Source organism: Urocitellus parryii, chromosome 4 (genome assembly GCF_045843805.1).
Source record: "Urocitellus parryii isolate mUroPar1 chromosome 4, mUroPar1.hap1, whole genome shotgun sequence".
Taxonomy (NCBI): domain Eukaryota; kingdom Metazoa; phylum Chordata; class Mammalia; order Rodentia; family Sciuridae; genus Urocitellus; species Urocitellus parryii.
Window position 1 is genome coordinate 198,850,342 of NC_135534.1, and position 23,370 is coordinate 198,873,711.

At 46.8% G+C, this 23,370-nt stretch overlaps 1 protein-coding gene across 3 annotated transcripts in view; it reads right to left on the reverse strand.

The window, feature by feature from the left end:
- Ttll11 (tubulin tyrosine ligase like 11) overlaps positions 1-23,370 on the reverse strand; it is a 238,071-nt gene that overhangs the window by 149,714 nt on the left and 64,987 nt on the right. For all 3 annotated transcript variants that reach the window (XM_026410378.2, XM_026410377.2, XM_077797090.1), the window contains exon 4: positions 2,300-2,875. In XM_026410378.2, coding sequence (XP_026266163.2) covers positions 2,300-2,875 — 576 coding nt within the window. The remainder of the gene's footprint in view (positions 1-2,299; positions 2,876-23,370) is intronic.

Sequence of the window (23,370 nt, forward strand, 5' to 3'; positions counted from 1 at the left end):
AGCCCTGATGCCTGGTGCCCAGCCCCTGGAGGAGCCTCTCTGGGTATGGGGCTGCACTGGAGGACCAGTCTCAATGATTGCCTGTGAATGAGCACCCCGTCCATTGGAGACACTGCCCCATTCCTTCTCTCTTCACTTTGGGGTCCTCCTGCTATAGCCTGGAAACACCCAATGTCCCCTGACAGAAGGGCTCATAGACACACCATGCATATCCGGCAGGCAGTATGACAGTGCAAACAAGGCAGGACCAACAGCCCCATTGACACGGATGGACTTTTGAAAAATTGCAAGTGGTGGACAGGAATGTTGCAGAAGACTCCAGGCTTTATAATAGTGTTTTTATAAAGCTTAAAAGCAATCCGAACAAGACAGTATAGTGGTTAGGAATACATTCGCGCATAATGAAAGTATTTTTGAGAAGCAAGGGAATGCTAAACATAAAATCCAGGATGTGGCTGCCTTGAGGGTGGGTGGGGAAAGGGGGTGGGGGAGACATACTAACCCAAGCTCTTGGGTTGGGAGGTGGCTGGGGATGAGCATTTCATTCGGCTTCATGGCTTACAAATGTGTTCCATATATTCTTTTTATATACACATCAATTGCTACAAAACAACGTTAGAGTAGATGGAGAGGGGCCCAGAGGGGCCCTTCTTGTCTTCTGTTCCCCATTCTGTCTTATCTGCTGGCAGAAGAGAGTGCCTACTAGGGCCTATGGTCCTTGTTCCTGTCTCACCACCCTGGCAGCTGTGACCTGAAGGTGTTCTGCGTTCTCCATTTCCCCCCTCCCACGCACCGGCTCATTGCTAAAAATGATTCTCAGGGAGTCCCCAGTACACCTGCTGGTGATGAGGGGCAGCTCAGCAGCGTCCACGCAGCTGGCCCTTGCCGTGTCTTCTCTGAGGGCCCTTCCTCAGCATTCCAGGATCTCCTCTTCTGACCCCCTCCTAGATCTCCACACCACTGCTGGCCTCCTTCGCTGGCTCCCCCGTCTCTACCCAGTGGTGCCCATCACAACTCTCAAGAATTCCTCTCTCTTTCTCCAGCCCAGACCTCTCACTCCCGAATTCCACCCCAATACCCAATGTTCCAGCCACCCTCTCACTGGAGTGTCTCGCAGGCACTTCAAGCCTAACTCCTGGCCCCCCACCAATAGCCTGGTCCCCTCAGGCGGCCTCTGTCCACCCACCCAAGTGCCCAAGCCACTTGAGAGCCCGACTCCGTTCCTCCTGTCCCTCTTTGCCACCAACTCTTTTCTTCCTCTCAATCCCATCCTGTCACCAAGTCTAGCCATCCAGCCTCCTTCAATGGCACTGCCATTGATGCTCTCCATCTCCACCAAGACTTCCCATCCCAGCCAGCACCTCCCTTGCCTGTAGGAAAGCAACTGCCTGGTGTCTTCCCTGCCCCGGGCCTGGCCTCCGTCCATTCCTGCAGGTGCTGTGTTCTTTGGAGCCTGCACTTCTGAGTACAGCCTGTCCTCTGGTGGCCCCCACTGCCTCGGGCTCTCCACTACTTGTCCTATCTACTTCTGCCACCTCATCTCCCTCCACCTCTCTGCCTGAAACCCCCCACTAGACCCAACCCCTCTCAGCGCCCCAACTTACCACGCTTCCCTCTTCCCTCTAGGGCAAAAGCAGGTCTCGCTCAGAACACTCTGCCACCGCCACTCCTTCCAGCCCTGCCTGCTTCATGTCCTCCTTCAGGTCCCAGTTCAACTACCATTTTCTCTGGGAAGCCTTCCGTGACCACTCCCCACCCGGAGATGTCAGATGCACCACATCTCACAGCACCCGGGACCCAGGATGTGATCGATTTGATTCTAGCACTTGCAACACTCTACAATAATTGCCTAAGTATTTTTCTCCCACTTTTGAGACTCTGCGTCAGCCAGCAGGAATCTGACCTACTGTCTCACTGGTACCAAGACAATGCCTGACCCCTGCTAAGTGGCGGCAAAAATTGTCAAATGAAGGTATGAAGGTACAAATGGCACCCTGCCTCCCGTACGGTGTCCCGCTGAATTCTTACAAGAATCCTTTAAAGCAGGTACTGTTGGTCTTGTTTTATAGGCAACAGAAAGGAAGTGACTTACTTATGGAGAGTACACAGCTAGTGAACAGAAAGCTAGAAGTCAGGCCCAAGTTTTAACACCAAAGCCCACACTGGCCACCATCCTGTCCCCACCTGTGACCATCCCCCCCAGCCCCTGACCCCTCATCCCATGGTCCAGCCAGGGAGCCCTCCCTAGGCCTGGCCTGGTCAAGCCCGGGAACTCAGGGCAGGAACTGGCAGTGGTTACCTGGAAGCAGGTGGGCCCTGGCCTCCCCGTGGGGATGTCCGACTGGTAGAAAACTTTGAGCTCTGGAGTCAGGGCGATGACAGTCTTGATCACCAAGGAGATGATGTCAGACCAGACCTTCTTGATGTCAACACCTTTGGAAGACAACTTACAAAGAATGCTGGAAAAAGTCCTTTTGCTGCCTGTGCTGGCATTATCCGAGTGGATGAAGTTGCTGCTGTGGATATTCAGTGAATAGTTGGTTAAGTGCATAAAGACCCGGTGCAGATTCTGGGAACTGGGCTCCTGATATGGCTCTGTACAGAATCTAGAGAGTCCATCTTTGGCTATATAAATCTCTAAGGGGTCTAGGGATTTCAGCAGGACATACAGACGAATGTCAAACTTGAGCTTGTCGATAAGGAGAGGTTTGCAGATGTACTCCTGGACAACTGCTGGCCTGGTCTGGAGGGTCCCAGTCAGCCGGATGTCACTGGGGTCTTTAATGAGGTAGATTCCATCACCCTGACAACCACCGTCAGGTTTCACAATGAAAGTGGGCTTCCAGGAGGGATTGTCGTCTTTGACCATTTGAATCTGGGAGGGGGAAAAAGAATGGTTAGCATCACTTTCTTTTCCTCTCTGGATCCCCAACACAGCAGGCCCTCGGGGAAAACATTTGGTGGACAAGGAACAAAATGATCCCCGCCTACTGAGTCCTCGCCACGCGTCTTCCACGGGGATGGTACAGGGAAGTTCTGAGACAGTGGCGTGACAACCTTCCTCAGTCTTCTGCTCCAGAGGGAGCAGGAGAGTACAGGGGTTGGCAGTCACAAAACCTGGGTTCAAATCTCATTTTGCGGGTTATTAATCCTCCCTGGAGCAAGCCATATACCAAACAATGATGTTTATGAGAATATTCAGGGTGGTCAAATGCCCTTTGTGAATGCCCAGGATGTGCCAGGTACTGCACGAGGCAAGTTATCTAACCTCATAAGAACACGGCTGCTCCCTTTTTACAATATTGGAAACCGACAGGGTGCCCCCACTGTTAAGAATGGGTATTGCAGTCAGACTGCCTGGCCCTTCCACTTAACTATGTGACTTGAGCCCCTGACAGAAGTTATCTGTGCCTTTGTCATCTGCTAAATATGACTCGGCTGAGGATTAAATGAGAAAATACATGCAGCAGGCTGTGAAAGACAACCAAACCCCCCCCGACTACTATTATTAAAAGATAAAATTTTTCTGCTAATCAGAGGTGGAGGGCAGAAATCTAGATCAATGCCTCTAAAGCCCTTGTACCTTCCTCTGTACCACCATGTCCCTGTCCCCTCACTTCAAAAGTGGTGTGAAATTGCACCCTCACCTGGGCCAAGCATAACACCAAGCAGAGCCGACGCACAGGAAGTGCCCACTTTATCACTTCCGTCCATTCCTAAGTTCAGCTAGTAGACTCGCTCGTCCTTCAGTCTGCTGAGATCTCTTTGAAACTAGATTTTGTCATCCACAATATTTGCTTTCCTTCCAGCTCCGGGACATCAGGACCCTCAGTAATTAATTATCCAGGCCCTTGAGCAGTCCAGGTCCTGACCTGCAGTTGGGCCTCATTTACACATCCCTCCAGTGCTGTGGACTGAATGTGTTCCCCAAAATCCATGTGTTGAAAACTTGATCCCCAAACTCATATGTGAAAATGGAGCCTTGCGTGAGTGAGCTTCACTTCACTGCGACAAAATACCTGAGAAAAGCCACTGAGAGGAGGAAAGTTTAATTTTGGTTTGTGGTTTCAGAGGTTTCAGTCTATGGTCACTTGTTCACGCGGTTGGGGGGCCTGGTGTGAGGCAGCACACCATGATGGAAGTTCGTGAAAGAGGACACTGCTCACCTCATTGCAACCAGGAGTAGAGAGAGAATAAGAAGAGACTAGGGTCCTGGATCCCCTTTAGAGACGCGCCCTCAATGACCTCACTTCCTTCCACCAGCCCCTGCCTCCTAGAGGTCCACCCCCTCCCACAGGCTGGCCAAAAAGCTTTCTACACATGACCTGCAGAGGATAGTGACAGTCTAAATTGTAACAAGCTTTTAAAGGATAATTAGAATTTGATAACATCATGAAAGTAGAACCCATAACAGCATTAGTGGCTTTGTAAGAAGAGGAAGAGAGACCCAAGCTAGCATGCTTGCTTGCTTTGTCTCACTCTCCACCATGTTATGGTGCAGTGCGAAGGCCCTCACCAGATACCAGCACTTGATGCTGGACTTCCCAGTCTCTGTAACTGTAAGAAATAAATTTATTTTCTTTATAAATTACCTAGTCTCAGGTATTCAGCTATAGCAACAGAAAAAATGGACTAAGACACCAGACTGTGCGATGCTCTGGGCAACTATGGAGAATGGACGGACCAAAATAGCAGGAGAGGAGGTTTTCACCAGGAGAGTAGAGTCAGAGAATGGGAAGGTGGAAACAGAGAGGAAGAGAAAGCCATAGAATTTGTGGCTTCTGGCATGTAGCTGAGAGCAAACCCCGGCCGGCAGAGTGGGTGGCTTGCTCTGGTGCTGCACCCTGAGGCCCCCACCTTGGCTGTGTAAGCCTGACCCGGGACATCTGTACTCGGGATGTACTTATCTCTTTGACCAGCCCATATTTCTAAGTGAAGCTTTTGCCAATTCCTCGGGCACTATCAGTTATTCCGGGCTTGTAAAAGATCTTTAACAATGGAGAAACACTTAAAGCCTTAATAATGGTCCACATCAATTGTTTCCCCTTGTCAGCAGGATTCGAGAATGGGGCTTCACAAGAGATCAATGCCAGCCTCCCAGGGCCGTCCACGGAGCCCTTCGTGCAACTGTGACCTTGACGCTTCTGTAGTTATTTAATATTCATCCAAAGCATTCATACACGTGGCGCTTTACAGTAAATATGAGAGATCCTGGACAAATGGCAGTTATGGATCAGGAAGTGAAAAATGTCAAGTTTGCACTGATGGCTAATTTTTCCCTCTGGAAAGCGTTTGCTGAGCCAAAGATACTAACAGCTCAATATATTATGAGGAGCGATATTTTCTCCTTTGAATTCAGTGTATATGCCTTAAATAAATTAAACTGCCTGGTCAATAGTCTCTGTCATTCATTGCAGTACTGAATATTTCTTCTGCTCTTTGCCTGAGTAGTGACTACAAACCCAGACTATTAATAATAATAGAATCATTGAATTTTTAGACTTGAAAGTATCCTTGGAGATCAACATCGTCCAATCCTCTCATAATTCAAAGGGGGAAGCTGAGGCTTAGACAAGTGACATGACTTGCCCTGGGTCCCATAACTTGACTAGCGGGATGGTTGGGCTGAAAACTGAGGTTTCCTGATCCCACCTCAGATTCACTCTGTCCATTTTTGCCTTTGGTAAGATAAGATTCTCTTCTGATTATTACAGGGGAGACTCTCTCAACATGTCAGGCAGTAGTGGTGTCTGAGCACTGGCCTCACACCAAAGAGTTTGGCCCTTTGGAACTGTATCTGTGGATCCTGAGCTGGCCAGTTTTCTCTAGTTTTCAAATCTCCTGTCTGGGTTCCCGACTGGTTAAAATATAGGTGTGATCTATAGGAAAGCTTCATATTGCTCAGAATGTGGTTCCCATAGCCACAAGACCCTTTGGACACTTATTGGGGAAAAGGAAATGATTTTTCAGAATTTATACCCATTATGCTCTGAGGTTTTTATTCTAGGGAGACCCCCCCCCACCTCCACTGCCAATTATTAAAGCTAAGAACTAATGCACTGGTTCTTATACCTGGGTCCCAGCCCCAGAAATTCTGACTTAGGTCTTAGCTGAGACCTGGGCATGTGTATTTAGGAAAAATCACTATAGGTGATTGTGATGTGTACTCCCTGCAAGAATCATCAAGCTAATGTGAGTTAAATAAAAATACAATCTGAAACCATCATCTCGCATGCAGTTCTCTGGCGGGGTGTCAGCAAGAGTGTGAGGAAGACTTGCACTGAGACTACAGCTGATGGTATCTCTGGTTTTCGCCGAAACTGCTGCTGGATGTGAAATCCATTATCTCTGTAACGTATAGGTGGACGGCTCAAAGAGATACCCAGGATGCGGTGGCCAGATTACTCAGCACTCATCAGGCTTATTGAGGAATTTCTGCATCTTTTACCGCCCCCTAGTGGATGTTTAGGAAAGGCGCCTGGGAAAGTCGCCTTGTTCTAAAACTACAACTCCACTGAGATGTGAAAGCATCATCTCAGCAAATGGAATAGCACTCAGCGTGAAGAAGGAAGGAAATTCTAACCATGACAAGGACAGACCTTGAAGACAGAGTGCCAGGGAAGTAATCCAGACACAAAAAGACCAACACTATGATTCCACATCTGTGAGGTCCACCTGATAGTCAAATTCCTAGACACAGAAACAGGACTGGTGGTGGCCAGGGGGTGGGATTATGGGAATCGGGTGTTAGTGTTTAATGGGAATGGAGTTTCCATTTTTCAAGATGAAAAAAGTTCTGGAGATAGGTGGCAGCCATGGTTGCACAGGACGATTGTACTCAATGGCCTGAACTTCAGTTAAAAATGGTTGTGCCAATAAATTTTGTGACATATATTTTACTGCAATTTTTAAATTAAAATTTTTAAAAAATTTTAAATAGCTTTTGATGAATTGGAGAAAAAATGTCGAGGTGCAAAACAGAAAATCTGGTTTTGGGTCCCAGTTTTCTTGGGCGATTTCTGACTGTGTGACCTTGAGAAAGTCGCCTGACCTCCTGAGCTCCATTGTACTCACCTATCAAATACAGGGGCCACACTAAGGTTCCTGGCTTCAGCCCAGCTAACAAGTGCCGAACCGTGATTTGTCTTGACATCTCCACCGTTGAAGGCTGTGTTACGAACACGCAGGTGGCATTAATCACCCCGAGAGGTCACGCTGTGCTGTTGTGATCAGCGTGCTGGGACGCTCTAGAAGAGTGGGAGATTTAGGATGCCTCTGAGGGAGTCAGCTGGGCGTCTGGGAGAAGCAAGCTAAAATATCTGGAGGGAGAAATGCTGCGGCGGCTGGAATACCAAGCCACAAGACGCTATTTGCAGTGAGGGGCAGGGAAGAGGACGGTTTCTGAAGAAACACGGGGCTTGCAATACCAGGGAAGTCAAAGCCAATTAGAGCAGCCCTTGGTCATTCAGGATGATTTGCATTCAATCTCAGCCGCCCAGGCCCTTGGTGTCACAGGTACAGGCTGCAGATCTTAAGCAAAGACAAGCTTCTGTAGACAAAATAGGTATCTGAAAGCGCATGCTGCCAGGAGGCAGGCGGTGGGGTGCCCGCTGCAGCAGCCTGCGCCTGGCACCCAGGGCAGGTTCCTACTCCCAATGCTCGAGGCAATTCCTGAGGCCGGTTCAGACTGAAGGCAGCCTGTGGGCAGGTTACCAAGGCTAAACAGGAAGGAGGAGAAGGGCCAGTCAAGGGGCAGAGCAGGAGGTGGAGTGGTGGGGCCGAGAGGAAGAGCTTGAGCAGATAACAGAAGGCAGGAGAGAGCAGAGGACATCCAGGGCACAGCAAACAGAGGAGTTAGCACGGGTGTGGAGAAGGCAGTGCACTGGAAATCCCACTAGTGAGCTCGGCGGGGGCCAGGTCACTCCACCACCACCACTCACACCCTGCCAATCTCCTATTGTGGATCAGGCGCTGCTCTGTGCACTTTATGTCATTGAATCCCCTCAACAGTCCTATGTTACACATAGGGAAATGGAGGCCCAGAGATGTTAAGTACCTTGCCAGAAGTTACACAGCCAATGGATCATGAGCCAGGATTTGAACATTGACACTCATATTCCAGACTCCATGCCCAGAATGAATGAGGGATATGTGTGAGGAAGGAGAATGAAAATCGAGTTTGGGTATGAAGGAGGGTCCTAAGGAAAGGCCTTGAGTCATTTTAGGGAGTCTGGACAATGTCCTGAAATGAGGGAGACTTATTGAAAGGTTTTGAGAAGGAAGTGACTTGTTTAGATAAGCATTGTGGGAAGATCTGCTGCTGGCAGAAGATGCCCTGGAGGGGACACAGGAAAGTCCCCAAGGCCTGAGCTGGGGCAGGGATGATGGGGTCAGACCTACAGGAATGAAAGAGAGGGAGTCAGGTCAGGGGCCGCTGGGAACTGGAAGGATGTGAAGGGTGAGGGAGGGAGGAAGGGGTCACAGACCATCTTGGGATTTGGGGCTCCATCAATTATGGGGGTGATGGTGCTGTTCAGGGATTCAGCGCACGCAGAAAAAGGAGCAGGCCTCACTGGATGGAAGTGGGCAGGGCGATCAGAAGTTCCCTTCATTGAATGAGTACAATTGAGCAGCTATGGCCACGCAGCTCACTCAGGCCTTTACGATCGCATTTTGAATCAGACTGTGTTGTCCAGAATCTCCTGGAGATAATTAACTTTGACACAATTACTCTCCCAATCTTAGAAGGAAAAAAAAACAAAACAAAAAAACCTGGTGTCTGGCAAGACTCGGATTTTAACCTCAGACGGGGGGTACCTTGAGCTGGAGGGGGGGTACCCTGATAAGCCTCTTGACAGGGGGAATGCAGGCCCCGTGGAAAGGAATACCCGCCACGGTGAGCTCATACATTCTCGCCACCTCCTGGCTTTGGAAAGATTCTCCTTAAGAAAACCTAAATGGTAAGTTAAAAAAAAAAAAAAAAGCCTATGCCAGGCACAGTGACCCACATCTGTAATCCCAGCAGCTCGGGAGGATGGCGAGTTCAAAGCCAGCCTCAGCAAAAGTGAGGCGCTAAGCCACTCAGCAAGACCCTGTTCATAAATAAAATGCAAAACAGGGCTGGGGAGGTGGCTTGGTGGTCAAGTACCCCTGAGTTCAATCAAAAAAAAAAAAAAAGGTTTTATCACTGATGAGTATCATGTTTACTCAGATGGTTTAAAACAAACCACATTGGCTCTCTGAGGTCGTGTAGCAGGCCACTCATGTGCGACTCCTTGGCATGGCTCCTGTTGAAGGGCCCCTTCCTTGGCAGGCAGCACCAGCCCGTCCTGCCAGACTCACTCCCTGCTCTGTCCTGCCGTCCGTCCGTCCCTTTCAGGCTCCGTGCAGTGATGCGCGCCTGCCCTGGGCCTCCGTCAGCCTCTCTGCCGCCCCTTTGCCTGCGGGGCTCCCACCCCTCGTCGACACCCCAGCCCAAAACTTCTTGTGAGAACGCTCTCCTGGCCTGCCACCCTCCACTGGATCCTTGCCTTTCCCAAGTCCTTCTCCATGTTCAGCTCCCCCAGTCTTCACAAGCAGCTCTTGAAGGCCCAAGAAGGAATGATGGCGGCACACACGTGCACACACGTGCACATGCACACACGCAGGTGCACACACACTTTATAAACAAACTGAGGCCAAGGGGCATGGAGACGTGCTGAAGGCCACACAGCTGGTGGCAGAGCCAGAACAGAAACCCCAGATCTCCAGATTTCCAACCCAGAGTTCTTTCTACCATCGTGAACTGGGGCATCTGAGGAGGTCATTTCCAAAGAAACCTTGGAATTCATTCTTCTCACTCTGAACAATGGCATGACATTTTGTGTGTGGGGGGGTGCTCTTACAGAATCCAACACTTTGCAGAGTTATCACTTTATTTAGCCTTCAAGTTGCCATTTTGTAGAGAAGGAAGAAACTGAGGCCCAGAGAATCAAGCAGGAGCCTGTGGTTTCCCAGCTGGACGGTGCAATGGAAGTGTCGGGCCTGGGCCCACGCTGCTCTTTGGAAGAGGCGCTGAAATTCGCCTGAGAGGCAGACACAGCACCTCACAGGGCTCCTCAAGAAAACTAAGAGGCAAGGAGGAGCCTGCCCTCCGCGTGCTTCACCTCAAATCCAGCCTGTGTTCAATGCCATCGAAATGGGTCCCACCCTTGGGGAATGGTCACTTTATGTGGGGCATGATCTATCCATCATTAATGAGCCATCAAAAAGCCACTCCAGAGCACATCTGGGACTACAAACCTGCTTAATGAGAAGGAATAAGTCATTCTGGGAAACTGGCCCTTTTCTTCTCAGATCTCTTCCCAACCAGACCTCTTTTGCTGGGGCTGAGGGGACCAACGACAGCAGTCCTGTGAGTTGGCCCTGTATTGCCTCCTTCGTCTTTCCCCACAGGTCCAGTCCCAGCCAGCCCTCCGCCCATCCTTACCTGGTTCTCCTAACACATGGTGCTAAGCCAAACTCAAAAGGCTGGAAGCACAGCATTCTAAGATCCTTGGGTGATCCCTGAGCACATGAAGACCCCCACCCCCCCCCCCAGGCTGACGCTTCCCTTGACATCCACCCAGTCCAGATGTCTGATTGTCTGTGGGGAGCAACAGAGTGTAGAGTGTCAGAGAGACCTTGGTTCAAATCTCAGTATAGCCTAGTTGTATTAGTCTATTTTCTGTTACTGTAACAAAACACCAGAGACTGAGTAATTTGTAAAGAAAAGAGTTTATTTTTTAGCTTATAGTTTTGGGGGTTTTATAGCATGGCATTAACATTGACTTGGCCTGGGTGAAGGCTATATGGCAGATGGCATCACAGTAATGGGATCGCATGTGAGAGGGAGAGATCACATGGCCATACAGGAAGCCAAAGAGTGATTTAGGGGACAGGCTCACTCTGTAACATCTAGCCCTTGTGAGAACTCAGTGTCCCAGAGAAACTACCTTAATCCCTTCTTCTCCTCAATCCCTTTGAAGCATGACCCTAATGGGCCCTAATGACATAAAGACCTCCAATCAGTCCTGCCTCGTAAAGGTGTGCCACTTTCCCAACACTGCCGCATTGAGGGCCATGCCCCCAACACATGCACCCTTCAGGGACACACTTGAGCCACCTCCGAACCTCAGCACCGGCTGTCAGGCCTGGCCAGCTCTGCATGTCAGTGTCCCTGTGGTTCCAGGAGGACCAACAGTATTTAATAATATCTAGAATTCCTACTCAGTACAGTACCACTTTTTATCATTTTGATTTTATGAGTCTCATCGTCCAACAGATTCCTGATGGAGGTTCATCCCGACCTAAACCCCTTTTTGCATTATCCTGTAGTTCTCCACCCCTGGTACTGGGACCCATCTCCACTGCTTCCTGGTCCCCGTGGAGAGCGACACCGTGTTTCCCACGGTCCTGGGGCCATCACTGCCGAGTCCAGCCCCAGCCGCAGCTTCCCGGCCTCCTGTCTGTGGTGGCTTTCTGCTTCCTCTCAGGCTCCAGCTGAGAGGCCCGGAAGGCATCGTGGCTGAGCCCACCCAGAACAGAACACCCCACTGCTGAGAGAGCTCTCCCTCCAGCTAAATTCCTTTTCCAATAATGAGGACTTCCTGCTAATGAACTAACTAATCTTAACTGACTTCCAAATGTACAAGACTCCATTACCATCAAGAGCGCTTCAGATCACGGGCTGGGCCCTTCCTCCTGCCTAACATCACAGACTCCCTTGTCTCCCACATTCCTGCCATATTTATACCTTAAACATTTAAAAAAAAAAAAAAAGCACAAGAATCACAAGAACATCAGTGTCATGTGAATCACAAGAATATCAGTGTCATGTTTCCGAGCACTCAAGTCAGTGCCCTCCCTCCCAATACTCTCTTGAACAAAATGGCAGTGTTGACCCTCTGGGGTATTGATCAGTGCCAGGCAATGGGCTGGGCATGTTGGCATGTCCCCATGAGATCTGACCCTTCGAGGTAAGGAACAGCACTTTCATTCCTTATGTGTTGTACTAGAGGTTTCCCCTGAACTCCAAAACCCTGCAGAGAGAGGCTGCTACCTCCTTGAAGGCAGGAGACCATCGCCCTCAGATCTGGATTCCCTGGCCTGCTCTGTCCCTGGCCTGCTCTGTCCCCGCCCAACACAGAAAGGGCTTGGAGGGAGTGGCTCCTGGCAGATGCTTCTTGGAGCCTGCCCATTCTCTTACTGGTTCAATGTCACACCATACCTGGGATCACAGGTGACGTCACTTCAGATGCTAAGGCTGGGTGATTCCAGCCACTCTCTGGACTCCAGTCAGAGTGGGTCCTGAATGCTGGTAACTCCCCACTCTGGAGCACACCTCCCGTGGGCTCCAGACTCATATCACTACCCATGTGACATGTCCAACACTAAACTCATCGTCACATCTACTCCTCTTGTGTTTCCACTATCAGCGAACGTCACCACTCTCCACCCATGTCCCCAGGCCAGAGATCTGGGATCATCCTGTCTTCTACCCTTTCTTCATTCCCCACCCCGCCCAGTCACCACATTCTGACATTTCTACTTCTTAGCACACCTAAGGGTCCCTGAGTCCTCTTAGCATTTCTCTCCTGTATTATTGCAGTGGTTTCCCAAGTCATCCCAAGGACTGAAATCTGCATGTTTGTGTTGGTGTTTCCCACGGACCAGTTCTAACAAGCCGCTCTGGGAGGTGGGCACTACAGGGTGAGCCACATGAAACTGCCAAATTTTTAGGACAAACGCAACCACATTTATATATATATATCTAGAATTTGTACTTAGTACAGTACTACTTTATCATATATAGGTATACACATACATATGTATATGTGTACATATACACACACACAATTTCATATGATTCACACAAATGCTACTGTTTACCCCTGTTGCAGTCAAGGAAACTGTGAAAGGGCTTAAAGGATATTTATTTCCTCAAGGTTACACAGTTTGTGCACTGGGGAGCCAGGATCTGGATACTGGTGTATGTTCAAATCTCTAAAAGCCATACTTTTTCTGCTAAATCTTATCACCTTTCAGACTCTGTAAACTAGTTCCCAGAGGAATGCTCACAGCCTGATACTTTAAAATACAATAATAATATGCAACCAACTGGGGCTGGGGATGTGGCTCAAGCGGTAGCGCGCTCGCCTGGCATGTGTGCGGCCCGGGTTTGATCCTCAGCACCACATACCAACAAAGATGTTGTGTCTGCCAAAAACTAAAAAAAATAAATAAATAAATATTAAAATATTCTCTCTCTCTCTCTCTCTTTAAAAAAATATGCAACCGACTGTTTATGAGCATCTACAGTGTGTCTTAAGTTCTTTGTTAGGAGAAACCTACTGGCATTTTCTTTCACGTGCTGCATTTTGTTCTGTATGGTGTGTGTGTAATTTTGGTTTTAATGATGTTAGAAATAAGGTATCTGACTCTGAGAAGTCAGGCGATCGGGGCATCTGCAAGCCACATGCCAAAGGGTCAGGAGGATGGAAGTCGGAGAGGTGAGACGACTCCACGGACCAGGGCCATGAACTGGTCCCTTGTTGCCCTGAGCACTGGGGCAGCATGGCTTGTGGTTGGGTCTGTGTTCCCTGTCCCAGAGTAGGGGACAGGGACAGCCGTGTGCAGAAGTGCTGGATGGAAACTGACAAGCCAAGACTGTGTGAAAGGCAGCCAACCTCCTCCCAGCGCCGCTCAGGATCTGGGCTGTCATTGGCCCGATGGGGTGATTTACTCAGCAGAATGAGAACAGGGTCTCCTGCGAGCCCCTGAGGCCCTGCAGCTCTGTGGGGCTGCCAGTTGGAAGCCAGGCTGAGCAGAGGGGTAAAAAGGAATCCCACTGTGCCACCAAAGGCCAGCTAGAGAAGCCACTTTTCCCTGAACAAACACTATCTGTGTCTCCCCCTCCCCTTGCCTTTCCATAGGAATAGGTAGCCGCTGGACCTGGGTAGCAAGACCTGGGCTACGCTCCTCCCAAAGACTTGCAGGAATCCTTAGCCCAGAACCCACTTCCTAAACCCGAGGGTCACGGCCCCTCAGCTTATTTTCCTTAATAAATTCAAGAGGGCAGTGGAGGGGGTCTCCCTGCATGAGGGCAGCCTTGCTTCCCTAAAACTGACCTGCCTTTAGGGCTTCTCATGAGCCACTCACCACCACCGCGGGCAAGGACTGGGTGGATGGGGGTATAGATGCCTTAAGGCTCTGAACCAAGCCTGGGCCCCAATTCTTTCTTAATTCCTATAACCACAGTCTGTGCTTTTTAAAGACAATTAACGACTCCAGGAGAGCAGAGGGGAAGGAAGCAGACAAGAGCAGGCAGCAGCGTGTTGTTCTCAAGAGGTTCCTGTCTTCGCACAGCAGGGCTCTTAAGTTTGCCCCCATGTGGCAGAGGACGATGTCTTCCCAGGCCCCACGGCACACCTGGGTTCCCTGGAGGCGTGGCTCCCGAGATCCTCTGCCGATTGGCACGGGAAAGCCCACTCCCTTTAACACACCTCGCCCGTGGCCCACAGGGGCGGGCAGCTGTGCCGCACTCCCAGCAGGACGGGCATTTCAGGACATCAGGACATGATACTCCAAAATGAAACAGCCACAGAGGACATACATACAATTGTGATAGTAGGGCATTTGTCACACAACACCACCAATATCTTCATCCGTCAAATGGAGGTTATGATAAACCTTTCTGCTCGGGCACTTCCCAGACATGGAAGGAAATGCTTTTAAAATTAAAATGTGCTTAGGGAACACCAATAGGAGCTCACATCCATTCAGATTAATAATGTGGACCGATTATAATGTCAATATACGAAGGTGACAAGAAGGTGACACTAGTCCGTGGTGACATTAGTCAATATATATTATAATATTACAACAATTAGTCTGTGAGATCATTCGACTTTAATCCAGATATGCATGACTCCTCGTGATAAAAAGGAGGAAGTCCAAGAGCAGCAGAGATAAATCATTTTATCTTGAGTTTTAAGCCCTTTCTGGGTTTCTGGAAGTTGCTTCGAGCGTGTCACACTGGTGTGAGGAAAGAGAAAGAAGCCAACTTTCACAGGGCGTCACAGTGCTGGTGATGAATGCTTGCTTCACAGCATCTTCTTCAGTATTCTGTCTCTTGCTATCCTCCCACCAGTGCCACCAGACGCCCATTACTGAGTTTCACAGAGACTGAGGCGATAACCAAGTCGCGCCTGTCCTTAAAGACGGTATCAGATGCAAATCTGACCCGCTCCAGAGGCAGAGTCCTCCTCCGCACACGTGGTCCTGGTAGCACGGTGTGTGCCTTCCTGCTACAACGATAGCTCCCCATAGAAAAGAACCACCTCAGGTTTGGTCATCCCAATAATCTCAGTGCCAAGTACAGTGCCAGAGCCTGTAGCTAAGAAAGCTCAAGACGCATGGTATCATTTGAAAATTTTTAAAGGGTTGTCCCAGGGTCTGTTGTCCCGTGGGACCTAGAGGGCCAAACCACATCCAGACAGCAATGGTGAAAAGTGGGTGAAACTCAGGGAGAAGAGCCTCAACTCGAGAATATTTTAAATGTCAGGGAAACTCCATTGTCTGATGCATTGCCTTGGAAATCTTCAATTGCCCATGTTTGAGGATGAGCGAGTCAGCTTGGAGCCTGACTGTTATGGCTTGGATCTGGAATATCTCCCCAAAGCTCACCTGTCAAAAACCTGGTCCCCAGGGCAGCAAGGTTCAGAGGTGGGCTTTTAGGTGATAATTGGATCCTGAGGGCTGTGGGCTCATCAGTGGATTAATCTACCAGTGGATTACTAAATGGACTAGCAGGAGCTGGGATCTGGCTGGAATAAGTAGGCGCTGGGGGAAGCCCTGGGGGGTTTCTACCCCCCTCCCTTTTCCTTTCTCTCTGCTCCCCGGCTGCCCCGAGTGGAGCAGCTTCCCTCTGCCATGCTCTCCTGCCATGATGCTTCTGCCTGGCCAACCACGGACTGAATCTTCTGAAACTGTGAACAAAAACAAGTTGTTCCTCCTCTAAGTTGTACTTGTCAAGTACTTTGGTCACAGCAATGAAAACTGACTAATCCACTGACTACGGGTCCAGGTATGGAGGGGATCCCACCCCTGGGGGAAGTGGTCTGGACATGGTCAGGCCCTTTCTGGTCCTAAGATTTCTTTTTTTGGTACCAACATTTTTTACTCTAGGCTCAATCAGTATCTCTGACTCTCAGTGTGACTTGGCCAAGTCTCCTTCCTGCTCTGGGTCTCAGCTTCCTCATCTGTACCACGGAGGCATTTGTCTGATGAGCTCCCTGAGAATTCTTCTGCGTAAGGCTTCTAAGACTCTACAAGCTCTTCATTGGTCAGGGGTTGTAAGAAAACTGACTACAGGACGGAGTCATGTTCTGAGAGGTCACAAACCTTCTTGTGACACACTCTCTGTGTGTGAGCTTGGGCCGCCTGAGGTGGTGAATTTGGGATCCTTCTCCACCCAGGCAGGGAGATAGACCAGGCCCATTCTGAGTCATAAAGCAAAGCAGGAATCAGGCACACAGCATTAGACATAATATTCTGGAATGTGTTAAAAAATTAAATGCCTTCAAGCAATATATCCAGAGTTTGCCTTTCTTAAGGAAAAGACATGAAAATCCTTCGGCTCATCCAGGTCAATCCGGTCTCAGTGAGGCTGGCACTGCCACCTAGGGAGGGTTTTGGAAACTTCTGGGGGTGTTGGTGATAGTCACAGTGAGTGAAGGGTATCGCTGGCAGTTAGTAGCAGGGGCTTGGGCTGCCAGACAGACTCGCACCTCACAGAATGTCCCGCCATGCCTTTGAGAAGGAGCAAGATATATTTATAGACGACATGAAGATGGCCCAGAACCTAACTTCATGTTCCATGGAAATGCAAAGTATTTTTTTCATGAGTTAAATTGAGTGCCACAATTTTCCAGGGATGCTAGAACTGTGTAAATAGAGGGAAAATGACATGTGGCCCTTTTCCTGGAATTTTATCAAGTCTTATTTCAGACATCATTGATGGCATAGTGACTCGTGGTATTTGTGTCACCCGTACAACACCCAGTGAGTATATATGAAAGTAGTTGAAAATGTCAAATAGAGAAATACTAAGTAGAGAGGAGACTGTCCAATATCATCTTACTTTTCTTTTATTGAAAATTACTCATTATAGCTAGGTGCCAGCATCTGACTGTTTCCTTATGTCATGGTGTAAGAGAGCCAAGTATTCACTCATTGAAATGTATTTTGTTTTCTTATTTTTTTTTCTTATTTTTTTTCTTATAAAGAATGTTTTCTTATTTTTCCACTCTACAAAGCATTTTAAGTGAGGTTTTTAAAAAATGTGTGTGTGGGTCGATTATACTTCATTTGGAATAGCAAAAAGAATGTCACAAATGATCTCACTAAAAGGAGACGGGGGAGAGGCTACAGGCACCCCTGTAGCAGTGAGCACCTCTAGCATCCAGGGAAAGAAACTCGGGCCTCTGGGAGAATCAGCTGACTCCACGGCTGGGGCAGGCAAAGTGGAAGAAAAGCCTGAAACATCTCGTTGTGGAATAGGAAGAGAATGCTCAAAGAATAATAGAGACTGGTAAAAGGGTTCAGGGCTCCACTGGCCAAACCTTGGATACTTTGAGCATCAAAGTACATAGTGATAGTAGAGAATTAGTAAAAAATCATAACCCAGAAATAAATTCACAGTCCACGAGTGGACACTGAGATGCATGCATACATACAGAGATAAATAAACGAGACTGCAAAGTTCTTGCTTGCAGAAATTCAGCAGAGAAGCATAAAGGAGTGATGGAGTCCAACAATGACATCTTGGCAACCATGATAATGACAACTGACTCAGGCAAGACTCATTACAAGAGGCTAAAGCTAGAGGGTGGAACTTGGGAAGTAACAAGATATCACATGATGTATATTCCCACAAGATAATGATTAATTAGAAAAGGGGAAATAGTGAGTTTCGGGTGGTTAACTATACATTATTGATCTCTATTTTCTTGATGTATATACTATATACATATAAATAAAATATGTAAATAATACAAATGTGTACATAAACATTACATTTACCATATAAACACTATAGACCTATATATATTATACATGAACAACACATATACATGCACACATATGTAATACATACACTATTTATATGATACAGAATATAGAGAACATATATATATATATAGGTATACATATGTATGTATGTATGTGTACGCACATTTTGCTGTGTATTTCATAATGTAAGAATTAAATAAGAAAAGTGAATACAGTGTATTCATAGAAAGTAACAGAGCTGTGACTAATTTTAAAAGGTTGTATGGATACATTCTGTGATTCCGATGGTTAAAAATCTAAATCCGTCTATTTTCTTCTTTGCTATCACTAGAGGTGGATACTCTAGAGAAACAAATAATTTTCATAAATAGTCACATAATGCCCCATAAACTAAATAAATTCTGTGCTCTAATCTGTGCTTCTTTCCTTTCCAGTCTTTTTATCTTTACTGTTCTCCTTTGAGAGTTGTACAACATGTGGCTATTAAAGGTGTCTAGATCAGAACCAAGCTTTATTCTGGGTTCTCTTAAAACATTAGTTTGTGTACTAATATCGCCTGTGAAGTGCCTCCCAATGGTTAGTTAACCTGATAGCTAACACATTCTTCCTTTTAAATTACTTTTATCATTTAACATAAGTCCCTTTTCTCTTTATCATCATTTAATACAACTGACAGTGAATATTAAAAATGTGGCAGCTTCCCCCTTGTATAAAACAGAGATTCAGATATTGCTAAAAATTTAAATATGATTATTATTTTTTTCCTTCCTTGAAATCATAGCACTCTTCTAAAATCTCCTCCATAAATGAGATTATTTTAGCCATCTAATACAGGGGTTGGCAAGCTTTAGACCATGGTCCAAGTCTACTGTGGCCATTTTATAAATAAAGTTTTATTGGAACATAGCTGTACTTACTTACATATCATCTATGGCTGCTTTTATACAACAATAGTTGACTGTGATTGATTCTACAATGTACAAATGAGAATAGCTGCTATATATTGATCACAGAACATGTTTTCTAAACTCTGCACACAGAATGGACACACAGTGGCATTAATTATGCTGCTATGAAAGCAAACATGCCCATGTAATACTGTTAGCTGGATCAATAAGTGCATCCAATGGAGGGACAACTTCAGTGTGCATTTGAATATTCCATATAATACATGTTTACTTTTATCTTGTTGAATTTATCTTGTTTCCAAGATTATTCTCTCTAGACCCAGAACTTGCCAAAATGTTCTCCAAACCAGAGTTTTATTGTCATTTCTTTGAGTTTCGGAGGTTTCAGTTTACATGAGTGCTAAAAGCACATGGCTTTTGGTATTAGGCAAGTCATGCACACATAAATATAATACATACACTATATATACTATACAGAAAATAGAGGACACATATATATAGGTATACATACGTACGCGTGTACGCACATTTTGGTGTCTATTTCATAAAACTAGAAAGTATCCAGAGAGGGAAAAAAGCTGGAGCAATGACTGGAACTCTGAACTCTCCAAGTCTTATTTTCTTCATTTAATAGTGGAAATAATAAGAGTATCTATTTTATAGGTTTAATGTAAGAATTAAATAAGAAAAAGTGAATACAGTGTATTCATAGGTTCTGGCCAGACCATATGGTGTACACACATGCTCCAATAATTAGTGTGTGTGTTTTTTGATAACCAAAATAAATGGACAATAAAAGTAATCATTAAAAAATGGAATAAAATACAAATATGACTAGATTAGATACTGGATTAGTGTTAATTTCATGATTTTGGTAGTTACACTGTAGTTATGAAAATACTCATAGAAGTGTTTAGAAGAGAAGGAACGTGGGAGAGAGAGGGCAAGTGTGGCTAAATGTTAACATTCAACATTGAGTGAAGGGTAGGTAGAAATTATTTGTATTGCTCTTAGGATTTTTTAATAATTCTGAGATTATGTCAAAATGAAAAGTTAGAAGAAAATGGAAATGGGCTATTAGGCCCCAAAGCATAGAGAAGCCCTTTATAAATCCATTCTAGCCAAACAAATCCTTTTATCTTATTCTTCTAATGCTTCTAGAAAATGCACGGGGTTACTTCAGGAGGTAGGAGAAGGGGGTGCACATTTGGGAGGGAGAAAAGGACAGGAGAAGACTGTCATTAACGAGGACAGAAATTCTGATTATGCCACCTTTCTAAATCCAAATCTCTCTCTGCTTCTCCTTTCATTAGAACCCCAAGGCGCAATTACGCAGAAAAGAAGTTGAACAAGAAACAGAGTCAGAGAGATTTCTTCATTTCCTTGGAGAAGAGGAAAGAAGGTACCAGTGGAGCAATTTTCATAATTTCCCATTGAAACAGGCACTGAAGTCAAGATTGGCTCCACTATTATCTTGTAGAAAATGAGACGTCTCTACTCAAGTGACTCGGGCGACATCACTAAGGACTTTTTGCAAAATGAAATGAAAAGGACAAAAATTGAAGGGTAGAAGACGACCTTTCACTTGCTTTAGGGAAGCAGAGTTTTCTTGACCTTTAAAATAGTCTCTCCCGGAAAAAAAATGTTTACCGCTTTCACTTTTTCTTTTTAAAAGCTTGCTATTAAGGGAAGGGGAGAGAGAGAGGCAGCGGCCTTTAATGATCACACTTATCTCAGCATTCCACATAATAAATCGATGCTGCAAAGAAGCAAAATTATAATAATTGTGATTTAAAACACTAAATATATTTGGGGGGCAAAACAAAGTTTAGAAAATTAAACAATAATGCTCTTGCTATTAGCTGTATTATTGTATAGGGCTATCACTGCAAGGAGAAAAATCTAAACCAAGTTAAGCCTAACCAGGATGTAGTTTGGTCAAAATGAAGTCTTCCCTCCTTTCCCCTCTTGAATGATCTGTCATCAAATAATGAGATAATTAGTCTCAAGATTAGATTTTTATTAAAAATTCAAATAAATCCCTTTCCATACCTTCAAAAAGCCAGAAATATCCAGAATGCTGAGCATTCTTAACTCTAGCTTAAATTTCCATTTAATACTGCAAAACCTTTTTCCAGTATTCTTGCATTTCATACACATGCCTGAGGTCCCCTTTTTGTTTGTCACTGGGAGACAGCTTCCTCAGGGTCCCCAATTTGCCAGGGAAAAGAAGTAAATGTACTTCACTGGGGGCAGGAATGATACACTTTGATTCATATAGCAACCCGATGGAGCTACAGATGAGGAAATCAAGGCTCAGTATAATTAAGTAACTGTTATATAGGTTCACACTTAGAAAGTAATAAAGAAAAGATTTGAACCTACATGTGCATTGACCCCAATCCCTGGGCTCACTCTCTCTCAACGTGGAACATGGCAAATACAATGTTTGGAGGGACTATAATTGAAGAAGACCAAGAGAACAGAGTGGTCCACTGTCCAAGGGCCAAGATGTCAGGAGAGTAGGAGGTGGTATGGGAGGGAGGTGTCAGAAGAGGTCTCCAGATAAACGGCAGAATGCTTGCCTGAGGCCCCAGGTTCCGTCCCCAGTACTCCCCAAAATAAAAGCCTTTATCGACTTGGTGACATCAACTCCAATATGAAGAAACTGAATGAGCATTTGTCTGGCAGAGAGGTGCGGGAAGGTATCCCCAGGAAAGGAAATGGTGGTGTGGGTACCTGTCAAGTAGGTGTGACCCTCGGTAGGAAGAATGCCTTGGCTTAGCCAGTATCTGCTGGCTTCAGCCAATCACACGGCAGGAATGACAACAAGAGCTGTGCAGACACAGAGTCGGTTACTCGCCCAGAAGTGGGTGGAACAGAGGTGAAAAGGGTGGACCCTGGTCACGCAGCCAGCCAGGGTGCACTTTCCGGTGAGCTGGGCTGCAGCCTCCATTACCAACACTGCACTAAGTCCCACGCCACAGTGACCCCAGAGTTAGACAAAAGGATGATTGATGACATAAGGCCTTTTGTGCTCCAACTTGACCATAAACTTACAACAGAAATTTGCAGAGAATTTCAACTCCAGAGGGGAGTTTTATGAAAGTCCAAGAGAGCCAAACCCAGAGAATTACAGAAGAGGAGAAGGCCGGCACCTGAGTGATGCTCTACCATCCTCTCCTGAAGCCTCTGGGAGCCATGGGAGAGGGTGGAGTGGCCGGTGTCCAGCGGTTCGTGGAAAGGTGAGCCAGGATTTGAAGCCTGGCCTCCTGACTCTGGCTCAGTGTTTTATTCCACAATAAATGACTGCATGGGAGCATTCCCCGACTTCTCTATCTTCCCACCACCTTCCCCCTTGATGCGACTCTGGCTCCCACAGCACCTGTGCCTAACTCCATCACAGTCTGTACCCTCATCTCCTCTGGACCCTCTCTCTCCTCTGCTTGGCAGTAACCATCCTGGGAAGCAGAGACTTTCTCCTTTGTCTTTGATTCCCCAACCTACCAGTGCCGGACCTGTAAAGCACTCAGTAAATGTCTGATGCTGCCGAAGGAAATTGTACCAGAGTCAGAAGGTGTGGGTTCCAATCCTGGAGACATGAGACCATGAGCCACGGGACTCTGGGAAGTTACTCAACCTTCAGAAATTCAGTTTCCTCCTCAACAGGGTGAAGAATAAGAATGGGTTTTAGTAGGGCTGGGGATGTGGCTCAAGGGATAGCACACTTACCTAGCATGCGTGAGGCACTGGGTTCGATGCTCAGCACCAGGTAAAAATAAAATAAAGATATTGTGTCCACTTAAAACTAAAAAAAACTAAATAAATATTTAAAAAAAGAATGGGGATTTAGGGGAAATATACAGGATCTGGAGCCTCTCAATGCCATAGTGAATGAAAGAATGAATGGTCGCCCTTCCATCCCAGAAACTGGAGGGCAAGGACGTTTCTGACCTGTTTGGTATCCCTAGCACTTGGCGCCCAGTGAGTCTCAGGAGATGACGTCCCTCCCCAAAGGAGGATGTCACCAAACTGGCGGTCACCTAGGCAAGTGCCTGTGACTCTGGACCCCATCTGTAAATTATAGATGAAGACAGTGCCCACTCTGAGTGATGAAGAGAGACCAGCTCACAACAAGCACTTGGTAAGCTGCGAGGCACTGCGCAGATGCCAGTTGTCACTTGGGCTAATGCACAGGACCTGAGTGTGCCTTTCCAGAGAGGAGCAGTAACTTGAGTTTCAGATGATGTCATCTTCCCAGGAAATGAACCAGCTGGTGAGCAAGGGGCACAGAACAGCACGCTATATCTCAGCAGGAGGTGAGGTTTTATTTTTAGCAACAAAGGAAAGAAAACTTGAAGCAGATGGAGAG